The sequence below is a fragment of the Mastigoproctus giganteus genome, chromosome 6 (genome assembly GCF_048544385.1).
Source record: "Mastigoproctus giganteus isolate SK-2022 chromosome 6, ASM4854438v1, whole genome shotgun sequence".
NCBI lineage: Eukaryota > Metazoa > Arthropoda > Arachnida > Uropygi > Thelyphonidae > Mastigoproctus > Mastigoproctus giganteus.
Genome location: NC_143580.1, coordinates 68,649,826 through 68,667,403, shown reverse-complemented (window position 1 = coordinate 68,667,403; position 17,578 = coordinate 68,649,826). Strand labels below are relative to the sequence as shown.

The following is a 17,578-nucleotide window of genomic DNA, read 5'->3' as shown; positions in this document are numbered from 1 at the left end:
ATAAAACTTTCTTTCACATACTTTTTTAAGTATTCTACAAATGCAGCCCGATTTCTTACAATTCTGAATAAATAAAATTGATATTAATTTTAATATAGATTCTCCATTAATTTCCAAGAGAGAGAGAGATGGAGAACAGAGGGTCAAACGATATGGAAATGTGCAAGACACGAGAACTCGTTTGAATGATCCAGTTATGAATTATACATGGCCAAGAACAGCTGCAGCGGTTATGGTAGATTGATATAAAATAATGCCCAAATCGTCTCGCCTCTTCCGTGGGAAATAAACGAAATTACCCCTAAAAGAAATAGCGTTTTTGGCAAAGGTTAATAACACCCGAAAGTGAAATTTAGATGGGCGTTGCAGAGGGCAGCCCAAATAAAAATTCCTCTTTGTAATATTTACTAGATTAGTAACTGAATATCGACAATCAAAGTTCCAAAATATGGAACACTTCAATAATAATACAAGACGCTTCCTAATGATAGCAAAAATCTAAGGAACCGATGCAATTAAATACAAAAAAAGAATGTTTTTATTCTTTAAATCATTCAAGAAGTTCATGTAAATATTTCTATAATTTAATTTTAATTGGAGAAAGAAACAGAGAATCATCAATAACTTTGTTGACTAAGGTGTTAACCGATGGGCACCGAATCCAGAGAAATATATACTAGCCCTCAAATTATTTGGCCCCCATCAGAGAGGAGGTTAGCTTGGTATTAGCTCCAAGACGACTAAGGCCGTGAGGGGAAACTGTCATATGGAAATTCTGCTGTAATTTGTTTTATCTGGGGATGAAAAACTGGGGTTTTGTGTAATACTCGCCTGTTTTCTTGTTATTAGCGGTGTTCCAATACTTTTTAAGGGGACAGTATATAACAAATAGCCTTTCACATCTTATAAATTCTTTCTATTTGAACAATTTTAATTTTTAGTTATGTTTATCCCCGAAACGCAGAGAAATATACACTACCCTACAAAATATTTGAACACGCCTCGTAGAATGGTTATTTGGAATTAGCTCCAAGATAACTAAGGCCATGAGGGGCCAATATTTCTAAACTGTACGAATTTTGCTGTCAATTTATGTGGAATTAAAAACTGGAGTTGTATTTTATTAGCAACGTCCCAATACTTTTGAGAGAGCAGTTTACTTTAGATAGTTTTAATATTTTATAAATATTTTGCTGGTTGAAAATTTTCAGCTATGTTTACGCCTTTTCCATCTTCTTCCTTGTAAGATTTGATCTATATACGATGGACTCACTCCATCGAGACAATGAAGATACCAAGCTCCATTCTATTATCTACCATTCTGCGTCGCCTAGGATATATATATATTACTTTAAACATGAAGCTATTGTTAGTTTCAAGTAGCGTAGAGTAATCTTCGTTATATTTACATATCTTGGAGTTGTTATATGATGGCGTACCTATATAATATTCCATGCGGGGTCGCTGTATGTTGTTGCCTTTAATATTGTCCGTGCTACGTGTTCTCCAAAGTTATGAGAGCTCTTCTTTGTACTGTTAGAAATTTATATTAAACCGAGAGTCACCAACTCTGCCTTTATGGCTTCTATTCGAAAGAGTAGCTGGTTATTAAAGTACTTTCATCTTTCGTGTATTTTTATGGTGATTACAGCATAAGACATGTATGCGAAAACATTACAGCAGCAGTTTTGTGTTCCATAACAATGAATTTCAGATAACAATCAGTCCATTGTTATGTTCCGACCTTTCATTGTTGCAATAGGTTTCATTACTGCTAATCTTTCTTCTTCCTAGTGAAACCAGTGAAATATAAAGCAGCTTAATCATAGTATTTTTATACAGTGTGCGTGAAAAAAATGGTTTCTTTCATAAGGTACCCTCATTGGAATTCATTTTACTCTTAATCAAGTCAGCGACTTGTGAGCTCAACCACACCCAAAATTGCGTATAAATAATAGCTAAAAATCATAAAAAGAAATTCGTCATTTTGAAGTACAAAATGGCCGCCACTAAAGTTGTAAATAACCCGTTAGAAGGCGCATATTTAAAAATACAAACCTAATTTGCGGTATATATTGGAGGAAAGAGGCCTAAGGGCTACGCTGATGGGAAAGGAAGTTGATTTACATCATGACACAGACGCTGTAATTTCATTTAGGGTAAATGGATTATCCACCAGCAAAGAAACTCCCTATTTCATAAACAAGAAATGTCCCAAAGCGATTTCCACAGATTGATTTTTCACAACAAATCCTTCCAAGCCCATAATGCTTTAACAAAAAAAACTTTTAAAAGATATCTGGTCCTAAGTTAAAACCGTTCAACCATGTTTTCTAAATTCAGTGCCTTCAACGAATTACGAAATAAAGTTCAAAATTATCCAAGTCTCTGGCGAATTAAGTACAAGATAATTTAAGCGCATTGTTGTTTTAATGGCTTATTTTATAAAACAGCAATTGTCCAACGAAATAAATAGAAGAAAATTCAGATAATACATATTTGAAAGACTCGGTTCAATAGATAATTTATTTCCCACATTTGTCTCCTGAGATCACCATGGCTGTTAGGAGTCCTGATTGTCTTCTTGGACAACAAATTTCTCATTTAGCGACATAACACCATCCGTGTATGTGCCGCAGCGGTCCCTTTATTATTGAGTTATATCTGCGGCTGACTCGGAATGAGAAAACAAATGAGATACACACAGATTTCGGCTAAGGCATCAAGGATTTTGGAAGATGAAGGTCGAATCAATCAAAAATCTCGTCATCAAGCGCCTGCGAAACTTTTACCATTAGAACGAATGCACCAACGCCATTCTTGCAGACATCATTATCATCTTTAATGAACTGTTATATAGAAGGTACGTGAGGAGGGAGGTGGGGGGGTTATCTACGACACTAGATGATGCAGTATTCGTCTCTTACAAACTTTCCCATCTTTAACATTATCCTCCGGCAACTATCTTATAACAAGACATAGCTGAGGGAGAGAAGTTGGCGCCTTTCGCTCTGCGCATGCGCACCCAGGTCATCTCAACGCAATCGTTACAAGCCTTTACTACGATTACTACCGCTACTACGCTATGAAAGCGACGAGCACAGAGCTGGCGAAGCAAAACGCATCTTCGCGCGCGGGAGTCAGTTCTTCCCTCCTACGTGCACTCCCTACGTTCTCACTCCTCTGATCGTGCCCTTACCCTGTCGGCGCTTGCTACCGTCCACCGCACACGCACACACTCACGAGCGTTGCACGAGGAAAAGTGGTTGAGATGGACATTGCCACCGATAGTGTCGTGGTCTTCATAATCCCGCTGCCGGAGATAGTTTTACGTCAGGTTGTTGGCTTCCTAGCATGTGCTCACGTGTGGATTACGCTCTGTCTTGCAGGTATGTAAATTAGTTTTTTAAAGTTTAATATTACTCGAGTTTATTTTTTTATTTATTTGTTGCATATTTATATAATTTAAAACGCAAACGAAAATTACTCCTTTTTTTTTTCCTGGAAACGTAATGGTAAGTTTCGTGAGCTTCATAAATAAATAATTGAATAAGCAACTTATGTAAATTGTTCTAAACGAGCTCCACATAAACAGTATTTTTAAGAGAAAAAAGGTGAAAATTATTCACTTCTGTATATTTTAATTTTAATAATGCTGTTCTGTCGTAAGAATAACAATTTGAGATTTATCCGCTGTTATATTGTAAAACGTGCAACAATATAAATGCAGACGATGCATACAGTTCATTGTTGCAGAATGCACGCAACCTATTGTTATGGATTTTCCCAGCAGACGGGATAGTATTTTGGAGAACAATGGCATCGACTCATTGTTGCGTCAGTTAAACAGACCAAATGGTGAATTATTGGCACGCGTTATCGTATTCAAGGAAGATTCTCTCGCGTGCGCTGCTTATTAAACGTTATTTCAGTTTTCTCTATTTCAATAGTACACATTTTCCCATATGGGAAAGTGCAAATGTAAATGAATAATTCTATTTGTAATCTCTTCGTATTGTAGAGTGTTTTCGATGGAATAACTAAGAATTTTATTAAGAATGTAATGGATAAAATTATGCAGGGAAAATGATGTAGGAAGAAAATCTACGGAAGCTGCCATAAGACTTGTAAACATTTTCAATTTGTACTTGCTTTGTAATTATGGTATTATAATTATTTATTTTAATAATAATTTACAGTTAATTATAAACAAATTTAGGTATGTAGGAAATAAATAAATAAATAAATAAGATCTTTATTGTACAGTTCACCGGTACACGCAGGTACCACGACCATACAATACCCTTCACGGCACCATGCCAGGGGTTAACAAACGGCAGAGATAATAAAGAAATTGTAAAGATTAATTATAAGCAAATTATATAATAAAAAAAAAAAAGTACTCATAGCAGATAACATTGACTTGAAAGGAAAACTAATACAAAATAACAAAAATAACAAATTGTGATAACAAAAGCTTTTCCTCAAGTCCAGTTTTCTGAGAGTCTCTTGCCCCGCCATTACGATCTGAGATCAGTTGGTAGTTCTGGAGACCACGTGCAGATCTAGGATGATCCGTCTATACTTTTTATCATCTATGATTTTAAATAAGTCAGCATCCAGGGATTGAACCAGGTGGAGCTTCTGATAAGGCAGGAACCGATCTTTCAAATGTAGTCTCGAAGGAAGAGCAAGAAGCTTGGGAGTGGAGCGGAGACCTGGTTGGGGAATCCGCCAGCACACGGTGTCCCAAACGTTGGGTGCTGAGACTCTCCCGGCAATCATTTTTACGGTGAAGATGAGTCTTCTCTCGTGCATTAATGCTGAAAACCTGGTTAAATTCAGCGCGTTGGCCATCGGTGTTGTGCGCTGCTGTGGTGGGAGATGACACTTCCAGGTTGCCCACTTCAGGAGCCAGTATTCAGCGGCTTTTAATGGTTTAATTGTGGTGTCTGCAGCTGAGCCCCACAACTCTACTCCATACAGTACACTTCCAAAAATCATCATCCTGATGTACATTTTTATCAGGTTGCTGTTGTGAATGTGTAGCAAGTGCTGCTTGGCAACCCACCGTTTCTTGTTGAATTTAGCACAGAGTTCTTCTATATGGTGATGGAATCGTAATTTTCTGTCGAAGATTACACCCAGATCTCTTTGCTTTTCAACGCAGGGGATCGGGACTCCGTCAATCGCAGGCTGAATTATGGTTGGTATGGGTTTAAGAGAGAATACCATGATGGCAGATTTCTCAGGGTTCACTTGCAGGTCAAAATTCTTGAGGTACTGCTGTACTTCTGATAAGGTCTTGTTGATGGTTACTGTGGCGTTTTTGGCTTCATCGGTCAAATTTATTTTTGTGAAGATCTTTAAATCATCTGCATATGATATCATATCTGTTCTATTGTGTATTAGTGGGTAGATGATAGCAGTGAAAAGAATTCCGGACAGGACTCCTCCTTGTGGAACGCCTGCATGTATTTGTCTAGTATACCTTTGTTTTCCTATGTACATTTGGATGATTCTATTCTGAAGAAAGGATGTCAGAAACTTCAATACTGGGCCTGTGATGTGATAGTAATTTCGAAGGAGTTTGAGCAAGGCTGGGATGTGAACACTATCGAACGCAGCTTGTAAATCAAGATATGTGATTGCCATTTCTTCTTTCTCCTCAAATGATCCAAGGATTGCATTAGTAGTCATAATCAGGTTACTAACTGTTGATCTGTTTTGCAACGAATAATGAATTTGCTGGGGCCTGTGCGGGAGAATGTGCGTGGTAAGTGTTTTCAGTACTGTTTTTTCAAGTAATTTCAATAGACACGAGGAACGAGAGATGGGTCTAAAGTGCCTGGCTTCAGTTGGCTGGGAAACTTTTGGGAGTGGCCTAACAGAATATAAATTCCATATTGGAGGGAAAAATTCTCCTTTTAATATGCTATTGAAAATTATTAGGAGCGGATCACTTAGAAATGGGCTCAAACATTTAATGATAAATTGTGGTACTTTGTCGATTCCCGCTGTACCAGTTGCAGGCAACTTATTAATCGCAGATAAAAGGTCTTGTCTTGTTAATTGAATGGTTTCAAGTGCATCTCTGGGCACATCATCATCAAACATGGGAATATCACTGGGCTCAAGTTGGTTTTGCTGAACTCGTGCAATAAAGTCCATCCACCTTTCAGGATCAAACTGTGGAGGGAGTTCACAGTATTTCTGTCGGTATGATGGACAGCCCTTATGAAGTGTGGTTTCAATGTGATGTTTTATGGCTTGAGACTTGAGGCGGTTGAAAGATAATTGATGACAAATAATTGAGATATAAACGTCTTGGGAGGGGATGAAACGGCAACATCAGAACAATGGTGATTTATCATTACATAATAATTAAATTTTAATTGAGAAAGAGATTTTACTGTATTTTTTTTGACAACCTCGGTAATCGGGGAAATGCTCGTTAAATTTCAAATCTTTATTTACCTTCTGTTAAAAGCTAGGTGGAGCTATAGAGGTCCATATTAATCAAAATGGAGCCAGTTTGTGAGATTCCTCAAAGTACAGAACACTGACACAGTGAGAGATATATTGGGAATATTTAACATCTTCGGAGAGACGTCTACTGGGATGACATTGTCTACAGAAACATAGTTGAACGCGGTATCAAGGACGAGATTACATCAAAACAAGGTAATGCTGACCTCCATGCTCGACCACAGCGGTAACCCAACTTCGAAAACAACATGAATTACGCGAAACGCACGGATGACATCACTGGAGGAACTGCCACGTCCTGTACAGAGGATTGTCACTTCACAGACGTGTTCGTTTCGAAACAAGAAGTTCAAGACAGTTTTCTCGACAAGAAAAGCGATGGCGACTATCTTCCGAGATATTAAAGGGCGTGATTATGATGGACATCTCATAAGTCTTCAGGCGTACGCCACTGCCTTTAAGAAACTCAAGGCTGTGTGCGGCGTATAAGAATCCTTGAGGACCATTTCCTATGGACAACGGTAGATCGCTCACCACGAGCACAAAGAAAGAAATCGCAATGATCTGCTGGACCATGTTGCCCAATGTCGTCCCTTCAAAGTCTACGAATGATAAAGGTGTTGAATTTGAAAAGTGACTCAGAGAGACTGAACAGAACTTTTACTGGCAAAGAATAGTGGCTCTGGTGTTAGTATGATAAAAATATACCAAAATGCAGCTATTATTTAGAAATATAGAGTGTATAAACAATATGCATCGCAAAACAGCAATCATACAAATCGCGATGATTATAAGTGAAAACGATAACAATTTGTAGCCATTGTTGGGTGCACTTATCGTCTGCCACAATTCACATTGTTCTAAAAACGTGGTCTTCGTAGGTGACGGATAACTATCAAATTTTTTTTGTACCAAGGTTACACATTACACACGAGCAACCGGCTGTCCACACACGTTGCCATAGTAACCAAAGGATTAAAAGATACTTATTTTGACGCATTTTATTTGCCTAACGCAATTTCGGAAACATCTTCGACCACTTTCACGGATTACTTTTGTCTTTTATTACAATATCCCATTAATTCAACTATTTAATCCTATAAAAGAGTGCAAACAACCCGTTTTCCGCGTTCGTATGTACGGCGAAAAGTGGTAAACAAACAATTACTAGTTAAAAAAGTAAAATTACCGCGTGCCTTTTTAAGTGAGCAAATACAGAGCTTTTGGACTTTTAACACATTTTCTTTGTATTGTCAACAAATAGTTTCAAACAAGTTCTCCTCAACTTCAGTATTCCACAGACGCATTTGCATACTCCTCGTCCAATCGGCAAACACGTGCATTTGTCGGTAAGTTTATTCTGTTCGTTGTTTGATTTCTGCTATTCACCAGGGAAGACTGATCAATAACTGCACACGTATTTAAATCAGAAATATCCCAGGATTCATACAATAGTATCAGGAAGGCGCATTCGTAAAATCATTCCAGTCTCGGATGATATGTATTGTACATCCAGATGGTTACATTGATCTTTATAGAATACATTCAAGGGCTATGGCAAATTTCTCATATTTTACTTCCTTTTATTGGAAATATTGGATTTTCTAACTATATAAATGCTCGTCTACTGGAATTCTATCTTAGGTTTTTTCGTTTCTTCGTTTACTTGGCCAATACGAACTTAATAGAGCTGAACGTCATAAATCGATGCGATCCGATATGTCTGTTGAGGGACTTCATAACATCACCAGTTGCAAACACAGTTCCCTATGGGCTGGAGATAATGGACTTGACTATAAGTTAACGATCGAAGTATAATTTAACCAACAGCGTTCAACTGGAATAGAATAATTAGAATTACGATGTGCAATCTCTTATACGAAAACAATCAGATGACAGACAAATCCATAAATTATACAGTGAAAAATTAATTAGATAAAATGAGAAAAGAAAACCAAAAGCTAACGCTAACTTTTTTTACTGACAGTACATTATTTGTGAGAAATTATTTGGTAAATATCGTTAAAAATCATGTATTCTATAATTATAAATGAAGCAGACGACTATATATAAATAAAGCAGACGACTATACATAAATAACGCAGACGACTATAATATATGATTTTTTTATAAATAAAGCTGACGACTATAATATATGATTATTAATGATTACAGACGACAATATGTAGCAATTGTTGGCTACAGATTGTCGCCTGCAATGATGCAGACAACAATATTAAAAAATAACCATAAAATCTATAATTCTGTAACATGATTTATAGATAAGAATAATTAACAGAGAGTTATTTAAAATCAGACTAATTTTGGCGCATATTTTAAAAGATTATGAATCACTAAAAATCTTTAGTCTTGGATCAGCAGTCAATGTAGCTAAACCTGCCATGAGTAAAATGTGGTTCACAATGAGGGACTCTTCTTGTTGACTGATAACCTATCGACCTATTACAGATAAATCTTCTGGTCAAGATGTTATCCGGAAAGATGTTGCATTCATTCTGGTCTTGATAAATACACCAGCTAGTAAGCTGAGCTCAGGCACTTATTTTTTATATATGTATTTATCTCACGATTCTAGTATCTGCGTGTGGTCTGTGGTCTGTTTTCAGCCGGATACCATGGGTTAATTACGATCTTCTGTAATTTTTTCACCAACGTATTCTTGAGATCTAGCCATCAAGTGATTCAATTGAAGTTATATACGCTATGTTCAAAAAAATCCTTGGGTTTTCCCACTTTGTTTACCAATGTCGAGTTTCTCAGCTTGGAAGTTGTAAATAATGTTTTTCTTTGTTTGTTTTAGAAATTGCATTTATTGTACCCTAATTGGCCAAAAAACCTTATTTCTTTTGCAATTGGCATGAACAGATAATTAAGCGTTCGGTATTCAAATCAGTTGTCACATGATATTATTACAAGTTCCTTGGCATCAAATAAACACTGGATGATCTCCAGGGTCTTATTCGATTGGGTCTTGGGGAAGACAAGTGACCTTTCCGATTTTCACAAAGGTGTTATTGTTGGAGCACATTTAGTAGGAGCCACAAATATGGGCTGAAAAATTCACTTTAGGCAAAGAAAGACCCATTTACAACAGAATATGCCAGCATGAACTGGCCCACTTCTTTCTTTGAAATATCGAGAGATTTTTCACAAAAAGAAGTTTGGAATGATGTCGTCAACTCCAACACTAGACTGCGGAACAATGGAAATCTTGTGGTCTGGAAAGGCTCGAGTTACACATTTACACCATTGATAGGGTGAATATATGGCTCGAATCCAGACTGTCTCGAGTCTACCAATCAAGCGGCTGGAGGTGGTATTATTATGGTATGGGACACGTTGTATTCATACGGACTAGGACCGCTCATACCGCTAGATAGTTGTGTTACCTCCACTGAATATCTTTGTATGGGTCCTTCAATGCTAAGCTCACTGAACTAGGTACATCTGACAACCCTCTTCACACTGCGAAGCCGAAGAAAATTGGGAACATGTTCTCTACGAATGTCACCTTTATCATCCACCCAGAAGTGATCACACAACTACTGACACTCCCAGACGATGAACAATTCCTCTTTCTCATTGAAGAGGAACACTACAAACAATTGACTGTATTTGCCCAGGCTGCATTTAACATCCGAAAGACCTACCAACTACAGCTTCGCCGACCATAATAGCTCAATGGAAGAAATTACCAAATGAACATCAATCAACGTGATGTTGTTACGTGCCAACTGACGACTCTACTTTGGTGGTACTCTAGCTCAGCAATACTTTCATCTTTTAATGGCCCAGGGTGGGCTCCCAGGGTTGGGGGTTTCTACCTCTTCTCCCTCCTGCCTCTTTTACCTGAAGGAACCTTCCTGCCACGTCCTTCTAGCTTCCTCCCATTCCTGCTCTATCCACCCCTCTCACACTTTTTTTATTATTTTTGTTTGTTTTTAATTTATTTTTTATTATTTTTATTTATTTTTTTTGGCCTCCGTCCAGGAAGCTCACGCGACAATGGCGGAGACCAGACAGAGAATAACGACAAGCTGGCTACCTTCTAGCAGTGTGTGCGGGCAATGTAGGGTCCCACCAGGGCCCTATGGCTAAAGCCGGAACAGAACAACAGAATCCAGAACAATACTACACACAAAACACTTTTTGGCTTTTACAGTGGTACAGTATGAATTCACAATAGTACTTATGGCGCAGATGTAGGAACCACTGGTGGCGCCTGACCGAAACACTATGCGCATCATGCACACTATGAATATCTTTGTATTTGCGCTGTCGTATTGACCAGCTTCACCCTGACAAGGTGGTTCGTTTTCACCCGGATTGCGAGGAATTCTCTCAAGAAGAAAACGCAAATATTCACCATGCAAAAATGTATCCGAATTGTTCGAGGCGCATTCCCAAGATTCTGTCCAGCCTGGCAGCCGAATTCTTAGAACTGAATCGAGTTGAGAATGTCTGGGGCACGCTTTAAACGGCAGTTAGCCTTTGTAATTCTCTAACGACCACAATATAACAGATGACAAATGACAGTATTCAAGAACAGTCAAATTTGGATCTTGAGTTACTGTAATTCAGGCAAACGGTGGCCCTACTAGATACTGAATAAAGGTTTCTAATTTTTTTGTAAAAGAGTGTAATTGCATCTCTAAATTGCGTGAAATTTAATCGGCTTTCCAGTTTTCGGGATGAAAATTCGAGTATCTGAGTTGAAAAAAAAGTGATAAGAACTGAATAAAGTCCCATTTTTGATGGAATTCAAACCTAGGTCAAGAACAGTGGTCTTTGCCACCGGGCTAGTTACAAGGACATCTGCTCTGTAGAACTAATCGGATGAGCTTTTCTTGACCTCTGTGGGAGAAGATAAAAGTGATAGAGACGCCACCCTAATAACCTTACCTTTCCAGTACCGAGAATCAAGAAAGGAACCTCCCTATCCGAAATACCCCAAGCAAATATTTATGGAAACAATTTAACATTTATAACCTCCACGTCAGTCATAATTCCAATACGATGCAGCCCAAGAAACTACAGAATTCAATATTGAACACAATTGACTACTCTGAGATAAAAGGAGCATGGTAAAAATAGTTTGTTTATATTCAGGTATACGTTGAGTTTTCTGTAGAACAGAATCTAAACAGCTGGTTTTATTATTTTAGGGCTTTCCAGGAGTATGGAGACATCGTATACGAAACATTAATAGAATGAGTTATGATAAGAACGCGATGTTTACCTAAATTTGGAACACTATTACCAGACATTGGAAAGGCTTCAATGGAATTCGAGTATATATAAAAATAGCTTAATGATGCATAAATTCGGATATTATGGAATATTATTATTGCATTTGGCTAACTCAAAACAAACTCAGTAATTTGTAAACAAAAAAGAGAGAAAAAGCTATCAATCCATTTTTGCAATTTTCACTCTTTCGTGGCAGTCTAGAAATATGGTAGGAGCCCGGACTTCTTCAATATTTATTCTCAGTTCGCTTCTTTCTATATAAAAACGTATATATCTTATTTATTCAAATATATTCGTATACAGTGACAAGAAATAATAAATAATATGGGCCGAAATAAAGTAGTTTTGAAGGAGAGGAGCATCGGTGAATGAGACGATCTAAAAACGCTTTTTTACGAACTTTGAAAATGTATTTTTTGTCAAACCCGTGTTTAATAAAATTCGTATAATTCCAGAGAGCGCAGGCGCAGCACTGTGCCTCACAAAAGTATCCTACCAAGAAACGAGCAGTTGCCGCAGAAATTTATAGCAAAAGATAAATTTCCACGTTTTTATTCGTTTGGCAGAACTTGAATAAACAAACAATCGATACTCTTTGGTACAGAACAACGGTACAGTTTTACCAACAATGCTTAGAGAGATATTGAAGTCGTCTGTTTTCATTTTAAAATAATAACAATTTCATCAGCACGCGCTGAGGATTATTAGGAGAGAAATCAGACTATCTTACGTGAATATATTTAAATCTAGACACCGTGATTTTGTCCAGTAATATTCAATTATCAAATAAATCCGAATTTCTTAATTTTTAATTAAAATTTTCGACTTTTAGAAGTATTTCCCTCTTTAATTAAAGCAGTTAGATTTCGAGTTTTTCAGATCAAGGAATTATAACTGAGAATCAGAGATCTAGCATTTGCCGTGGTGCTGAAATCTCGCCCACAAGTTTCTTGATTTTAAGAACGCTGTTCGCCTACTAAAGTCTTTATCGCTAAACAGGGATGTCTAGACCGTAATGAATTAATGGATTAATTAATTGCAGCTGGATAAACCAGGTATTCGATAGAGGATCATGGCATTACAAATCTTCACACAAGTTCCCACCAATGACTAATACTGTCTTCTTTCTGCCTTCCCCCCGTTAAACCCCGCACAACAGTTTTACACTCCAATTCGTGCTACTCAACTTTCAACTGAATATAATTAACTTTTCAAACAGCATTCTGGCATTAGATTAAATTCATTGTTAGTTTTGAATGTGACTATCCTCCCATTTCCCAATGGCCTAACCTGTTTGTTTTAACTGACCCTGTCTCCAGACAGCCTCATTGTGCCGATAAATCTTTTCAGATATTAGGTCTCAATGGAAAAGCTTATTTTCTAGAGTGAAGCCAAACGTGACACCCATGGAGTCAACCCAGCACTGAAACTGAATAACATGGTTCTTAATAAATAAAATCATACAGTTAAATTTATTAATACATCACGCATAAATAAAATATAGATGGAGTTTTCAGCTTTACTCAGGAAATTTATACACTATCCTACCATATGGGAACACCTCTCTTGATCACGTCCTGCCCAAGCACGATGCATCAGACACAACTATAAATATGCTCGTAGGACTTCAAGGACACAGGGCTATTATTGTAAATGCAAGATGCCATGATCGACTGAGTTATCAGACCTCTAGCGCATAATAATAGCATGCCACATAAACAATCGGTCTGCACGTGATATTTCAACGGCACTGAAGATCTCTAGGTTGATGACTGGTGATGCGATATGCAAATGAAAGTGAACTGATGTTAAATCACCAAGGAAAGATCCAGAAAACCTCCGAAGCTGATGGAACATAAAAAAGGGCCCTGAAGAATCGTCCGCTCAAAACATAAGTCGAAATTTTTGCAGCACGCACACGGAAGCCTTCAGTCAGACGATTGGACACATTTCAGTACAGTTTAGGATGCTGAATGATATGTTTATTGTCATGCAACCATCGACAAGCTACTAAACACCCGGACTAATGGCGGACGACATCTAGTGTGGTGTAAGTCCCGCCGTTCTTGAACAGTAGACCAGTGGAAAGCTGTACTTTGGAGTGACGGTCTTGCCTCAGTTATGGTAGATGGACAGACTGTACCATCCCAAAAATGAAGTTTGGCGGACGCAGCATGATGGTCTAAGACTCTTCTTCATGGTTTGGCCTGAAACTGTTGGTTTGTTTGGACAAAACTATGAATAAAAGCGTCTTCAATCGGCCTGTAGTTAGCCGACTTCAGATGCATGGAATATGGCTTTCTCCTGTGAGTTATTATGAATTTTTCAGCTAGCATAATGCTCCCAATTGGTGGCTCAACTGTACATGTGGATTGCACTGGCACAATTTGGCCTGAGATGTTGATCTAATTAAAAGACCAGGATTCGAGTTCCCTGGCCCAGAAGAACTTTCATGGGATTTTTTGTGCAAAGATTGAGTTAGTCGGCCTGACAAACCCAATTTTAACAGATAATCGCTAAAAAATATTTTTCAAAATCTAAAGAAATATGTGAACGTTAGAAAAATTGTGAAAATTAAAATTTTAAATACGTTTTGAAGAAAATTATATATTTTTTTTATTTAAAAACATATTATGGCAGGGCAATTCCTCCAAAATCGCGAAAGTTTTATTATAAAGCTTCGTATTCCGATTTCCTATCTTCTCTGTTATCAATTTATTTTTCTTTGCAAAGAATCCTGCTTCTCTCCTTTTCTCTATTTTGGGTAGAATTCCCTTATATAACACATCAGTGACGAATAGCTGCATTCTGAAATGTATGGTAATAAAATTCGTTTCATTTGTTAGTTTCCTGAGTCCCTTTTTCTCTTCCATTATTCGCATATTTATTGCGAGGCTGCGTTCCTCTGAGGAGTGAAGTGCAGTGTCTATGAAACTAGCTCAGATTTCATCAGAGTGAGATGAACAAAAGACGATGCACAAAGTTTGTTCTGTTAGCGAAACTTGGAGAAGAATTTTTAAATCGTCGAGAATATTCAAATTAGTCAGAAACACCGAGTTAGAAAGCAAGCTTCTCTAACTGAACCACCTAATTGAACAATATACGCACACATATGAATCTGTTCATCCCAAAATTGATAACTGCACTATCCAGAATTGCAGAATAAAATCCAAATATTAAAAGATGCAACAAGATCAAAGAATCCATCAAATCCCATAACTGAACGAAATCAAAAATAAAAATTAAATAAAATGAAATGAAATAGAATAAAATTCAAGACAGTGCCAAATATCCATGAAACCGATCAAAGAAAATTTATGACAGGATCATGGAAGTCGAAAGAAAACACACGAGGAAATAAAATCCAGGAAATGAAATTAAATTAAAAGAAAACAGCATCCAATATATATATAGGACTGTAAAATTCTGAGAAAAATCTATGAAATAAATTCTAAAGATCTAAGGAAGAGAAAGGAAAAAAATCCATAAAATGGAATTATAAAAAAATTCTTGAAAAAAATCGTGAAAAACCAAGGGAGCCATGAAATAATTCAAGAAAGTGCATAGGTAAATCCAAGAAATAATCCATGAAAAGTACCTGGGTGAAATCCATGAAAGAATCTATAAAAAATCCAAGAAAAGTCAGTGAATTCATAAATCCATGAAAAATCCAAGAAAAGTGCATCATATGGGGAATCCAAGAAACTGAAATCCATGGATGAATCTATGAAATAATTCAAGAAAAGTGCATGGGCAAATACATGAAAGAATTCAAGAAAAGTACATGGGTAAATCCAGAAAAGAATCCATGAAACTCCAAGAAAAGTGCAGTGCATGGGTAAATCGAGAAAAGAATCCATGAAACTCCAAAAAAAAGTGCAGTGCATGGGTAAATCCACAAAATAATCTATTAAAAATCCAAGAAATGTGCGTCCATGGATAAATCTATTAAAGAACCGATGAAAAATCCAAGAAATATCCATGTATAAATCCATGAAAAATTCGTGAAATCCATAAAAGTCCATAGATAAATCCATGAATTCCACAAAAATCGCAGGATGTATGAAAATGATTGATTATATGTGAAGAATCTATGAGAAAGGCGAAAATTGTTTCTATGACTGACACTTATTTAATGATTTATAACTATCACGATACAAATTTTACGAGTTGTGATAATTTGTGAGTTGAAATATGATGCGAGTCACAATTGGAAATCAGCCTCTTCTGCAATTTCAAATATGAAGAAAGCGCAGAAGTATCACCATAACTAAATTTCATTATATAACTTTTAAAGTCATGAGGAATGGTCGCAAAAGTTCGTTTCTTTTGTCAAATAATTCGCCAAATATTTTACTCGACCTGCGGAGGACACGCATTTGCAAGTGTAATACAACAGAGTATGAAGAGGGGGGAGGACTGAGTTCGAGATTGCTCTAAGTGGTTTCTGTGTAACATTCCACTGCAAAGACGGAATGCTAATATTCGTTCGGTACAAGTTTCACAATAGTCGAGGGAGTAGAGCGTTGGGGGATGGTGGGGGAAAGATCGATTCCTACTTCATTAACGTGCAACGCGCGTGACATGCCGTACGGAAACCGACATTTCCTAACCGTTTGTTAATAACATTTCGAGACATCTGTGTCCTATCGCTAGTAAGGCGTTCCTAATCGCCAACTCAGCTTTCAATAGCTGAGCTCCGAATACCAAGTTCCGCTTGTACTTCATAGTGATTACTGCTTTTAACTAAAAGAGCGATTTTTTCCCCGTTTTTCTTTTGTTTTCGTTATCGCCAGCAACGCAGGGAATGTTAAAGAACCGAAATTAAGTGTTACAGTCCAAAGAACCCCAAACGTATTAAATGTTCAGATTTTTTATATTCGCCGCAGCTGAATCGTAAACGTTTATGATGACTGCGGGAGCCCCTCGATCATTTAGAGTAATGGAATTCACATCAAGTTGCTAATTCTGTCCAGCTTCCATCATAAATCTACTTTATAAAACCTGCTGCTGCTATTTGTGCGTATATATACGCTGACAACACTTTAATGGAACCGTAATTATCCAAATCGATAACTCTTCGGTAATGTTGGCCTTTTTGAAAATATTCAGTAAAAAACAGGCCATTTATAAATACCGAAATTAATGCGCTAATATCCTCTGTATAAAATATAAATCGTTTGTTTAATTTTTTTCCCAAATATGCCATCTGTGGTTCCTGAAAAACATCTAGAAAAAAATAAGTGGTTGGAGGTGACTGTGGTTGCCTTTCTTCAATGAGAAGATGGAACTTCTATAAATGACATCTGGAACTGAGCTGTTATAATTCTATTTCATTTTAATGGTGAATATTACTGATGGACACTTATAATAGCTTGGAAATACGTCATAATGGTTTTACCATACAAAGGAAGACCTCTACTGGGAGTTTAAGTCTTCGCTGCTAAAACGCAGATCATAAAATGGGAGCTTCTTGAGACCATTGAAATATCGATAGCAGCTTCAGTTTCTATACGTTTTCCACAGTTGGTACACAGATAGGTGACATAAATAAAGACTGGATTAGGTTACAGTAAAAAGCGAGCTAAATAAGGCCATGAGGATCACTATATCGTTTGGGTTTTAAAATTAAGTGCCAAGACAGCTAAGATCAAGAGGCGTTAATATATAGTCTGCCAATTTCGAGTTTTCTATGGCCAAATTTGTTTTGCGGGATAAAAAACCGAGTTCTCTGAAAAATTTTAAAGTTGGATTGATTATCTTGTTTCAAGATTATTCTTAGCTGGGACTTTTTTCTAAAACGTAAACATTCATCGAA

At 37.1% G+C, this 17,578-nt stretch overlaps 1 protein-coding gene across 1 annotated transcript in view; it reads left to right on the top strand.

Annotated features, from left to right (window-relative positions):
- The first annotated feature begins 3,141 nt into the window (after nucleotides 1-3,141).
- Nucleotides 3,142-17,578, top strand: part of LOC150084395 (cell adhesion molecule Dscam1-like) — a 326,343-nt gene continuing 311,906 nt past the window's right edge. Inside the window, 1 exon segment of the mRNA XM_090375201.1 lies at nucleotides 3,142-3,389. Coding sequence (XP_090231327.1) covers nucleotides 3,272-3,389 — 118 coding nt within the window. The 5' untranslated portion in view covers nucleotides 3,142-3,271.